This window comes from Sceloporus undulatus, chromosome 2, assembly GCF_019175285.1.
Source record: "Sceloporus undulatus isolate JIND9_A2432 ecotype Alabama chromosome 2, SceUnd_v1.1, whole genome shotgun sequence".
NCBI classification, from domain to species: Eukaryota; Metazoa; Chordata; class Lepidosauria; order Squamata; family Phrynosomatidae; genus Sceloporus; species Sceloporus undulatus.
The window spans coordinates 267,936,487-267,948,517 of record NC_056523.1 but is presented as its reverse complement, the minus strand read 5'-3'; the positions used below and the strand labels follow the sequence as shown (position 1 = coordinate 267,948,517).

General features: G+C 44.1%; 1 protein-coding gene across 2 annotated transcripts in view; it reads left to right on the top strand.

Annotated features, from left to right (window-relative positions):
* Positions 1-570: 570 nt before the first annotated feature.
* KCNN2 (potassium calcium-activated channel subfamily N member 2) overlaps positions 571-12,031 on the top strand; it is a 104,147-nt gene continuing 92,686 nt past the window's right edge. Inside the window, exons 1-2 of one of the 2 annotated variants that reach the window (XM_042455364.1) lie at positions 571-1,869; positions 3,637-3,732. In XM_042455364.1, coding sequence (XP_042311298.1) covers positions 571-1,869; positions 3,637-3,732 — 1,395 coding nt within the window. Of the gene's footprint in view, positions 1,870-3,636; positions 3,733-4,880; positions 4,957-12,031 lie in introns of those variants that run through there. The other variant, XM_042455365.1, reaches the window with a different exon arrangement.

The following is a 12,031-nucleotide window of genomic DNA, read 5'->3' as shown; positions in this document are numbered from 1 at the left end:
TGAGCCTCCCCCTCCCTCCCTCCCTCCCTCCCGGGGCTCCCTCTTCTGCCCCCAGACACATCAAAAAAAAAGGTGGCTATTCTTTCTTTTTTCCCGGGGAGGGAAGGGATGAGATGCGAGAGCACCAGCCTCAACCGGGGGGGGGGGGGAAGGGGCACCTATTTTCGGAAGGGTCTGAGGATGCTGAGTAATGACAGAAGAGGGGATAGCCCTGTTTCCAAGCCCTGGGTGTGGGTAGAGGGGGAATCCGTGTCAAGGGCGGGTGAGTGGTGGGAGAAAAGAAGGCATTCAAGGGGGCTAACCCTTACCTGGCCGTGCTGGGGGAAGCCCCCTCCCCTCCTGGGGTTGCTGGGGCTGCTGCCTGCCAGCGCTGCCGAGAGGGCTCCTGGCGGCGGGTGGGATGCCCCTCGGGCAGAGAGGAGGGAGGGAGGGCGGGAGAGGGACTCCCGTGCCCTTCTCTCTGGCACCGGCTCCTCCCCCTCCCCCCCCCCTCTGCAGCTTCCCTCTCTCTTTCTCACTCTCCCTCTTTTCCCTCTCCCTCCCCCTCCCCTCCCTCTGGCAGGTGACGTGATGCCGGTTGTTTTGGTGCGCCCGACCAATCGGACTCGCCGCCTGGATTCTACGGGAGCCGGGATGGGCCCGTCGTGGCGGCCCCAGGACTCCCCTCTGCCCACCGTAACGCATTGCGCAGGGTGCACCACCGCCTGGTCCTCCTGCAGCTCCTTTAACAGCCGCCCCGGCATGGAAACGCCACCATTGCAGCTCCAGGCGGGCTTCTGCTCGGAGCAGCACCAGCAGCACCACCACCATCACCAGCAGCAGCAGCGCCCACACCCGCATTGCCAGCCACAGCAGCAGCAGAGTCAGGAGAAGCAGCACCACCAGCAGCAGCCGCCTTGGCCATTGCCTCCTCCTCCTCCGACGTCCAGCAGCCCTTGCCTCCAGTGCAACCACTGCGCCTACTACGGAGGGGCTGCAGCTGCGGCGGCGGCGGCAGCTGGAGACAACAACCTGCCGCTGCTGCTCCGCACTTCCTCGCCTCTTTCGGGCGCCTTCCGGACGCTCTCCTCGCCCGTCTCTTGCTCCGCGTCCTCCGCCTCCGCCTCCCGCCCGGGCAGCCAGCTCAACGTCAGCGAGCTGACCCCCTCCAGCCATGCCAGGCAGCCCCAGCACCACCAGCACCACCAGTCCTACCACTCCCACCACTCGCACTACCAGCCGTGCCAACAGCAGCAGCAGCAGCAGCCCCAGCCCCACCAGGCGCCAGGCAGCAGCCCCCACAGCAGCAGCGGAGGCAACCACCACTACTATCAGGCTCAGCATCCTCAGCAGCAGCAGCAGCAGCAGCGCCGGGAGAGCAACCCTTTCACGGAAATAGCCATGAGCAGCTGCAGGTACAACGGAGGCGTCATGCGGCCCCTGAGCAACCTGAGCTCCTCCCGGAGGAACCTCCACGAGATGGACGCCGAGGCCGCGCAGCCCCTCCAGCCCCAGCACAACAGCCAGCACAGCCCCAGCCACGCCGGACCCCCCAGCCCCGCGCCCCCGACAGCCCCGACGGCCCCGGCCGCCTCCGCCTCTGCCTCCGCCGCCGGGCCGGAGATCGTGGTCTCCAAGCCCGAGCACAACAACTCCAACAACTTGGCCCTCTACGGCTCCGGAGGAGGAGGAGGAGGCAGCCAGACCAACAGCGGCGGAGGCGGGAAGTCCAGCAAGAAGAAGAACCAGAACATCGGCTACAAGTTGGGCCACCGCCGGGCGCTCTTCGAGAAGCGGAAGCGCCTCAGCGACTACGCGCTCATCTTCGGCATGTTCGGCATCGTGGTCATGGTCATCGAGACCGAGCTCTCCTGGGGCGCCTACAGCAAGGTAACCCCTGGCCTCCCCCCCAGCCCCTTTTGGGTCTAGGTTCTCCCTTTCTCCAGCTCCCCCCTTGACTTTCTCATTCATTCTTCTTATACTTTCCGCCTGCTTTCCTTCCCTCCCCTCTTCCCTTCTCTTCTTCCCTTCCTTCCTTCCTTTCTTCCTTCCTTCCTTCCTTCCTTCCTTTCGTCCTTCCTTTCCTTCCTTCCTTTTCCACTTCTTTCCTTCCTTCCTTCCTTTCTCCCTTCCTCCCCTCCTTCCTTCCCCTTCCTTCCTTCCTTGCACTGATCTATGACTCCAATCAAGATTCTGTTCTGTTCCTTCCCCCCCCCCCCTTTTTTTTTCTTTTTCTTGTCCATGTCTCATGCACCTCTAAGTCATTTCTCACTCACACCGACCCTCTATCGTTGCCAAGAATTGTTCAGAACAGGTTTGCCATTTCCTCTGGGGCTGAGAGAGTGTGACCTTCCCCAGCGGATATTAACCCAGTGGGTTTCCATGGCCGAGTTAGGAATGCAACCCCGGTCTCCAGATTCAAAGTCCGACGCTCAAACCACCGCACTGGCTCTCTATTCTTCTCTCTCTTTATTCTTTCTCCTCTTGTTTATTTGTGCTTTCATTTAGAAGCTTCTTCTCCTTTCCTTTTCTCTGCCTTCTCATTTATAATCAGCTCAAACCACAGGTCTTGAATGTATTGGTTCTTTGTTGAGAAATCCCCCAGTTGCCCGAGTGGCATCTTTTTCTAGGAAAACACTTTCAAGGAGTGGGGCCAGCTCTGCCTTCCATTTGTGTAAACAAGCCCACAGAAACAACAGTGTGTGTATCCACAGATCCACATGCTTCTCTCCGCAAGAACACTCTCCCTGAGTTCGGACTAGTGAGTCGGTGGGACTGTTGCTGCAGAAGCATGGCAGTGTTTTCCATTTTAAACCACTTTTCTGGAACCCACTTTCAGTGGTACAGTTAATAAATATCTTGAAAAGTGGTTTGTTGCCACTTGCTTGCTTGCTTTTTGAACTGATGCTTAAAATCTATATTTGGTATGGAAGATATGTGAAATGTACTTCTGCCTCATTGCACCTTACGCTTTTCAGTGAGTAACATGGGAACTTGCTGACTTGCTTGTTCCAGGCAATGAAGGTTAGCCAGTTAAGTTTCCCTTAATCTGCTTTGTGTCCTTCTTGTTTGTCCATATAGCTTGAACGAATGCTGTGCCATGAATGCATGGCATCTGGCATAAAGAGGCATTTGCAGCTGGTGGCTTCTGCCCAGAGCTGTATGTGAAACATGTTCTCTTTGTTACCCAAGCTCCAAAGCTGAAAGGGGACAGAGGAGAGTCGACCCAATAAGCGAATAACTTGAAAAGCCAGCTGTTTAAATGCCTCACATCAAAGGCTTTAGCATCCTTAATAAGACTATTGCCTTTTGGATTGTTTTAATTCCAAAAAGATTTGTCCAGTTGTGTTACAGCTGAGAGTTGCTTTTCACAGGGGGAGGCAGTTGGCTCCCTGTTACTTTGTCAGGCTCTTCAGAGTGAATATATTCCTAGCCCTGGGGTCATCTCCTCTAACAGAGTTCGAACTTGCAAAAAAGAAAAAAAAACATATTTTAAAAATAATAAAGGGCATGCTTACTTTAAAAAAAGAAGAAGTACAAGACCTAGATAGTGAAGTAAGTCTTTCTTACTACAGCCTACGTTCCCTTCCGTAATCTTTGAGATGAGGAGAAAAATAATCAATGTAAAAAGTGTCTTTTTTGTTGTTGTTGTTGCAGGAGTCGCTGTATTCATTAGCCCTAAAATGCCTTATTAGCCTCTCTACAATCATTCTGCTTGGTCTGATCATTGTATACCACGCAAGGGAAATTCAGGTATGTTCCACTTATGAGTCTGAGGCTTGCTGCTACCTGTGTTTCAAGGACGTTTCTGTGAAACTAAGCAGACTGCATTGACGCATTTGTACTTTGTGAAGCTTGCAACCTCCGAGGTGCTGTGCTGTTACTTGAAGGGTCTGAGAACAGTCATCGGCATGTGCTAGATGTGCTCTGCTTGTCCTCAGAAGCAATTTCCTAATGCAAAAGTGGGAGATATAGTGTCTGCCCTTCTAGAGTAACTGCATGTTATTCTAATCCATACAGGATCATGTGATTAACTGTGGCGTCTCCAGTCACCTCTAAACGTCGTACCTTGATGATACTGTTAAATATCACGGGACATTTTTAAAAAAGGCTAATGAACAAATGGTGCAGGTTTAAATTCTATCAGTGTCACAAGGTTTGCAGGTCTTTTACAATGAACCTTGAGAATAATGTCAAAAGTTAGCAAAGCACAGCTTTAGTTAGAGGATACATGGTTAGCTCTGTGTTTGAAGAGATAATAGTTTTCATACCATTTTATCCTGAGATTAAGACATGTTTTCCTGCTTTCTCCTCTAAGGAGACCGTCTCTGAGTTTGTTTGCTTTTTTAAATGAGCTCTCTTACAAAATGTGACTTACTGATTCATCTTTGCGGAAGATGGGACAGTTGTACTCCACAAGTGACAAAGTCAGTGCCTTATTGCTCAACACCATGCATGTATGGTTGGAAGTAAATTCATTAATTCCAGTAGCATTGCCATAGACATAGGTCTGTGTAGAATTTCAGCCAATGGACATTATCTTTCAGTAGGAAAAGGATCATGTAAAGGGTACCTTCCATTCATGTATAATGCTGTGCTATTTTATTAAAGAGAACTTGTGGTCAGGGCAAGTAAGTTAATTTCCTTAAAGACCAAGAATTTTCCATACTGATGGAGAGAACTACTAATATGTGATGGATGGTGGTTACCACATACTAGTAACAGTTAGCCATTGTATGACGTGATCACTGTCATATATAACATTTCTGGGCTTTACCAAGCGGAGCTACAAATTCTGAATATCTTTACTCAGTAGAGCACTCTTTTTTTTCATTCAAGATCACAGGATCTGGTTGACTGAATTTGTACATGATTTAGTGGAAAGTCCACTTGCATTTAAAAGAAGGATGTTCACTGTCAGTTTATACCTGTCTAGTCAGAAATAAGCCCATTGCATTCAATTTGACCCTCTCTCAGGTAAATATACGCCACATTTCATACTTAAACATCCATTCTCCCAGGGACGTAGCCAAGGGGAGGGTTCATGGGGTCCGGACCCCCCCCCCCTTCCATTAGAAAAATGAATGGTACATTTCTCCCTGCAAAAGTTGGTGGATTTTAAGATACGTGCAGAACTCATATTTTAAAAGCTATAATGAAATAAAACCCTTGTTTTTGTATATTTTTTGTCTTTGAATTCATAGCTTGTTTTTACTTTTTTTTAAAAAAGAAATCATACAACAATTTGCAATAAAAAATGAGTCATATTTCCCACTCCAATAATATTACAGCATTTTCAGTACTGCATAAGCTCACTGAAGCTTAATGCTTATCATAAGAAGAAGAATAAAATTTGACTTTCAGAGGAGAACTGAAAGATATACTTTTGATTTCCTTAAAAGAACCTTTGGCTTAGCAAAAACATCAATATTCACTTATAAATTAATACTGTGTTTACAACAAAAAATCAATCCCAGATAGCAGCTTTTTGCATACTTACCTTCCACTGAACACAATGGAATTTACTTCTGAGTAAACTCTAATAAGGTCAATGTGTACTGGCAATAAATAAGTGGCTTCTTCAGGTGAGTTCAGTGAAATACAACAGAGTATTAGTGTAAAAATTATTCTGGAGACTTATTCTGATCAATAAATTCTATCTTATTCTGTCTAACATATTTGAGCTCAGTGAGCATTTAGGGAATTACAAAGATTTGACATTGGCAACAAATTTTCATTTTGGGCTGTAGGTTTACAAAACATTTGTTGAATCTATTGTGTGTATGTATATGCTTTCAGGTTGCCTGCCGACTTATGGTGACTGTATGAATTTCATAGGGGTTTTTTAAGCAAAAAAAAATACTCAGAGGTGGTTTTACTAGTTCCTTCCTCTGAACTATAGCTATAGCGCCTGGCATTTGTTGGCAGTTTCTCATCCAAGTACCAACTAGGGCTGACCCTACTTAGTTTACAAGATCAGATGGGAACTGGTGCCTTTAAGATATTTAGGCCCTGAATCTATTCTTACAACTCTGTGATTATGTCTAAATATTATCCGTTTAAAAGAATCTTCTAAAAATAATGGCAGCTGGTTTTTGTCAACATTGAAATAGTTGTTATTGCTTTATCTTAATATTTCTGGGCTCTATGGTAAGGTTTTCTTTAAGTACGGAAATTGTTGTAGCCAGCGAGCCATTGATGCAAAGTGGTTGGCTTATTGCAAATCTTTGGGGCATGCCAAAGGAGGAACCCTTCTTTTCTTTCTTTGTGACTGCAGGGCTCATGTTTAGTCTCACTTATGGCTTGTGGTGTAGTGGTTTGAGCATTGGACTATGACTCTGGAGACCAGGGTTCAATTTCCCACTGAGCCATGGAAACCCACTGGATGACCTGGATGAGTCACATATTCTCAATTCCAGAAAACTCTGTGACAAAGTGGCCTTAGGGTTGCCATAAGGTGGAAATGACTTGACATTGTACAACAACAACAACGACATGGCTCTTTTTAAAACCACCACCGAATAAGCAAATAAGACAAAACTAGTGGTTTTTGGTGTGATATTTACCATTCTTAATATGGGTGTATCTAATGTGTGGCAATGAGGATTGTGCTTTTTGTTCACAGTATGGTAGGCCTTCTGGATTGTGTAGTTTCTCAATTTAGCTGCATTGTGAAGGAAGTTCAAGCATCATAATGTAAGTTTAAGAGGCTAGGAAAATATTTATTTAATTAATTAAATTGTTTTAGCTTTGTTACATTGTTACAATTCTTGTTACATTGTACTCAGGAACGCTAGTTTACCAAATGATGATTCTCTGGTTATAAAGCAAGAAAATTCAGAGATTGGTTTAGTAACAGAAACTCTCATATGAAACTATCTCAAATAAATTGTTTCCTTGGGTTTTCTTGCAGTTCAATCCTGAGAAATCTTAGTGACTGAATATTCAAACAGTTATGTAGTGATATTTTTGTAACCACTGTCAGTGACTATTCTTAGTTCCACTGTCAATGCTTTAGGTCACATATATACCTGTATCCATAGTGAATTTATCTCAGCTTTGCTGTTTATCTGCTTTTAGAACACAGTGAAGCATTTCACTAAACATTTCATTGTGTGGAAGCAAGCTAGTAATCCTGGTTGAACTTTGATAAAGTATAATTTAAGCCTTTTTCTTCCCCAAAGCTCTATTTCTATAAGAGAAAAATCATAGGCTGACTGCAGTGTTGCTTTCATGTTCAGCACTGTGGACAGCTCCAAGCATCAGAAGTTTTTTCTATACATGTACTTTTTAATGTACTTTAAGTCACAGGCTTACATGAAAGTATGTCCAGTTTGAGTTGAGTGAGACTTTGTTTTGTACAGAGCTGGGCAGGATTGTGCTATAAACATATTTTCCCCCCATAAAACACACTGACATAAAACATATAGGAAAAAGCGTACCAGAATCAGATTGAAGAATTTCTGGAAATCCAGTGTTAAGCTCATGCTGGGATTTTGTTTCAAATATTTTTGTGCTAGGGATGAGTATTTTCTTTTTTGATCTACATATCGGATAGCCACACAGGCTGTGTTAGTTGTCTGCATAATCTGGCCAAAGATAAGAAAATGGTGTGAGATGTTTCTAAGTGGAAAGCTATAACAGGCATTATTGTTCTGTGGAATATATTTAAAGGCACTGAAGATTCACTTAGAAATCTTTATTTTCTTACATTGTCCAATTCATTTCAGAACATTTCTCAAATCTTAGAAAACTTGAGTCTCTGCACAGCTTGATGTTCATGTTCTAAATCCATTAGCAAAACAAATTAATGTTTCTGCTCCAATAAGCGTACATGGAGTGTCGACACTTTGCAGAGGAAACCATCTTCTAAATAGCATCTTTATCAAAAAATGGTACATAGCATGTTTTGCAAACCTCTGAACACATATCTTTATTTACAAAGAAACATGGCTATAGATCTTCATAGTATTTTAGAAATAAATTATTTTAAAATAAAGTTGTTCCAGATGTTTAATGAAGGAAACAGTAATAACTATTTTTTAAAAACTAAGTACAGATATGAAGACCATGATTTAGGCCAACAGAGGGAGGTGTATGTTTTGCTGTAACAGGACTTTTGAATGTGTAAAGACTGGGGAGAATATCCTGATGTAGAGCAGAGGCTTTGATTGAGAGTTCCTGCATGGCAGGGGGTTGGACTGGTTGGCCCTTGTGGTCTCTTCCAACTCTACAATTCTATGAAATGATGCCTGTTTTGAAAATTAAGAATATTGTGAATAAGATTATGACTCCACATGGAGTAATATATTTTCCTTTCTGGAATATGACAAGTTTGTCAAACAACTTGTCATAGCTCTTTCAAATAAGGTGCAGCACAGTCCTTTGCAGATCCACTCAGAGATAAGTCTGAGTTTACTGAGGCTTAATCACAAGAAATTGGGCATAAAACTGCTGGCTTAATGTAAGTAGCAGAGGAAATAGTGAATTGATACTGAACATGAATGATCTTTGCTGTTGTGGTGTTTGTTTAGAGCAATGCTGCTCAGAATAGTGGTTTCTGCATAGGTACCAGTCCATAAGCTGCTGGTCTGCAGAGAGCTTTCTGGAAAGAAAAGAACAGTTGCAGCCAATAGAAACAAATATGGTACAAGTGCCTGGAATATTGGGGGGGAAATTGTGGGTCCTCCTCCTCATGTCTTAAAGGAAATGCGTATTTTGTCTTGCAGCATTTTTGTGGTACAAAGTCCTATAAAAGACGTATGGGTTGCCTTACAGAAAGCCACTCCAGTGATAACTGCTGGGTACCATTTAGCTTTCATGGCACAGTCTTTTGGGGTTGTGAGCAGCAGGACTGTTTACCACCTCTGTTGATAACATGAAGCTTAGTGTAATAATAACTGGGACCTTATACAAACAAAGCATGCATGCTGCCAAAGGACTTCTGTTCAGTAGGTTTTGGCTGGAAGATAAAAACGTATATTTCAGAGCAAGACATTATTTGGTGTTTATCATGATTCTGTGGGTGTGATTTTAAATATTAGGGTAGTTTTACTATGCTAGAATATAGAAGCAGGTTTTTGCTTCTTGGTTATCTGAGAATTTGGAAATTAATAAGTGGTTGGCTTCTCAGCTGTTGATCAGCCCCATTCATTAGATGGGACTAGTGAACAATGCTGGGGGGGGGGGGGGCGAATCACACAGATATCAAGGAATAGGAAATTTAAGATGGAATTGATTATTCAGTTGATGACCTGAAATAAGTTCGTCCAACAAATTCAAATGAGTTTATTTGTGTGCAGTCATCCCTCCATTTTCACGGGGATCCATTCTGCGACCCCCTCCGCCGTGCAAAAATGCAAATTTGCACATATTCAAGCCCCATTGGCTTGAATGGCTGCATGTCCCCATGTGTGGGTCTGTACGTGTGCCAGAGGGCGTGCACACAATTTTAACCCTCCCCACTTACTGGTCTGTGAAGGACTGAGACCGTGGACTCGAAGTCCGTGAAAATGGAGGGAAGACCGTATATCTCTTTCAGCTTCTTCATTCCAGAAATATTGTGCTTAAATTATGCTTACCCTATAATCTGTTGGCTTTCATTGCTAAGAAATGGATTAAATAAGTAAATGCACTGGTAATTATAAATATACAGTGTGCCTGCATCATATGTGAGTGCGCTTTATGAAGCTTTCAGCATATGCTGACAGCCGCACTGGGAAAAGGGGTGGTGGGCCCCATAAGGGGTAATGTTGTGTGCGCCCCTGGCATGCACGCACCACCACACCACCACACTGCATGTACAACCCTCATTCATTTAAATGGGGTTCGAGTATAGGCAGAATTCCCTTTGGGGGGGGGGGGGGGGGGGTCCGGAACAGTTCTCCTGAGTAAAGGAAGGGTGGACTGTAATTGTAGAGAGATCTGTTATAGGCTAGTTCTATCCATTTTTTCTCAGCAGCAACAACATTAATAGTTTCAGAGGGACTTATTCCCATGTAACAACTTAAAATACAATCTCTCCTCTAAGGCCATGGACTTGAAATGCATGGACTTAGAAATCCGCAGAGGGACGACCACTATTAATCTTAATGGGGCACACACCCCATTCAAACCTATGGGCTTGAATATGTGTGAGATGAGTTGATATGTGTGAGGTGTTGATCTTCATTTATTACTTCTTAATAAGCATCTTAAAAGCATTCAAGTTTGCAATTCTAAACAAATTGATTAGAAAATAAAGGCTCAGCTGCACATTACATGGCAACATGTTTAATAACACATTTTTCCCCTCCCACATCACCTCTTTGTTGCAAAGTGCAGCCAGGAGGATATTGTTTGGAAAGGCAAAGTGACAAGGAGCAGGTGCTGAGTACCCCCCTATCTGTAGCTTCTCCCTGGATTGTGTGTGTTTGTGTGTGAGAGAGAGAGAGAGAGTGAGTATGTGTGTAAAGTGAGGCCTTGTAGAGGCTTGCACTCCGACCCTTACTGTTTTCATGGCACCTTGTGTAACCAGACGTTCCCAAGATTTTCTCTTGGTAGAAAGGGTGAGCTGCCTCTCACAAGCTTCCAGAAGCAGGAACTCACCCTTTAAATAGATGGCAACCACCTCTCACCATGCTGATTCTGTCACACACAGAGAACTGTCAGCCAGCATTCTGTATCAGGTACTTAGTAACCTCTCATGGACTGATTCCACCTCCAAAACCTGTAGAAAATAGCATTCAACCATGGTCTGACCACCGGCAGAATGGACCTCCTTCCCAGGTTTGGGGAGAGGGAAAGTTATGTCAATAGAGTCAAATCGTGACTAAGCAGCCAGAGTAAAACAATACAACTACCCAGATTTACACATCTGTAACTGTTTTATATTCATTACTTACTACTCAAGTCATGATTATGACACTGGTCATGACCATATCCTTCCTCTACTTTTACCAGGCATCTGCTGCATGGGGAGAAAAAAGTCCATTTTGCTGGGTGAATGATATCTCCATCAGGCTTTGTGGAGGCAGTGGGAGTGTCAAACTAGCTAGTACAAATTACTAGTCAATACTTTTAAAAACCAACTTTTGGGCATTTCCATTTTCTAAAAATAATAATGGGTGGTTTTTGTCATTAGTGTTCATGACACCCCCCCCTCCAATGCACTGGAGTGAAACCTGCCTTAAATACTCCTCTCCCAAATGACTTTTCATGTTTCAACAAGTTTGGGAAAATAGGAACTTAATGTTTTTTTGAATCATTGGATCAGTATGGTCAACACTTTAGTGCTGGTAAATTTTTCGCTGGCACATTTTCCAGTCCTCCTCAGTAACTCCTGACACAACTGAGATAAGCCCCATCATTTTGTAAGGTAAACTCCGCAGCTTTGAAAAGTTACTCTCTTGACCACAACTCACAGAATCCACCAGCCATGTTGCCAAAATCCCCCACTATTCTATGTGCACCACACATCTGAAATCTTAAGAGGAAGACAAATGGAAGGGAGTAGGAGAAGAGGAAGACCACATTTGTGTTGTAGTTAACCACTGTCAAGCCAACTTAGAGTTATGGTGACCCCAATAATGAGAGACCTCCAAATCACCCTATCATCAACAGCCCCACTCACATCTTGCAGACTCAAAGCCCTGGCTTCCTTGTTTGACTCTACCCATCTGGAATGTGGTCTTCCTCTTTTCCCGCTGCCTTCTACCTAACCAAACATTATAGCCTTTCCTATAGACAAATCTCATGATCTGGCCAAGGAATGACAGACTCAGTTTAATAATCTAAAGAAAGCTCAATAAAAAAGGCCATAGCAAAGAGTTTAAGACTTGACACAGGTGCACTAACTTTGCACAGAATGCGACTCCAACTATATTATTTTCTGCACAAAAAACTAACTAAGATCCTGTATCATCAGACATAGCTACACTGACAGAGCTCTGTTATCATAGCTCCATCTCTGGATTTGACCTCCATATGAAGTGCTTTTGCTGCTGCTTTTAGCACCACACCTCACTGGTAGGAGAGAGCGAGACCCATCATTGTTCAACATCCCACTCTCCAG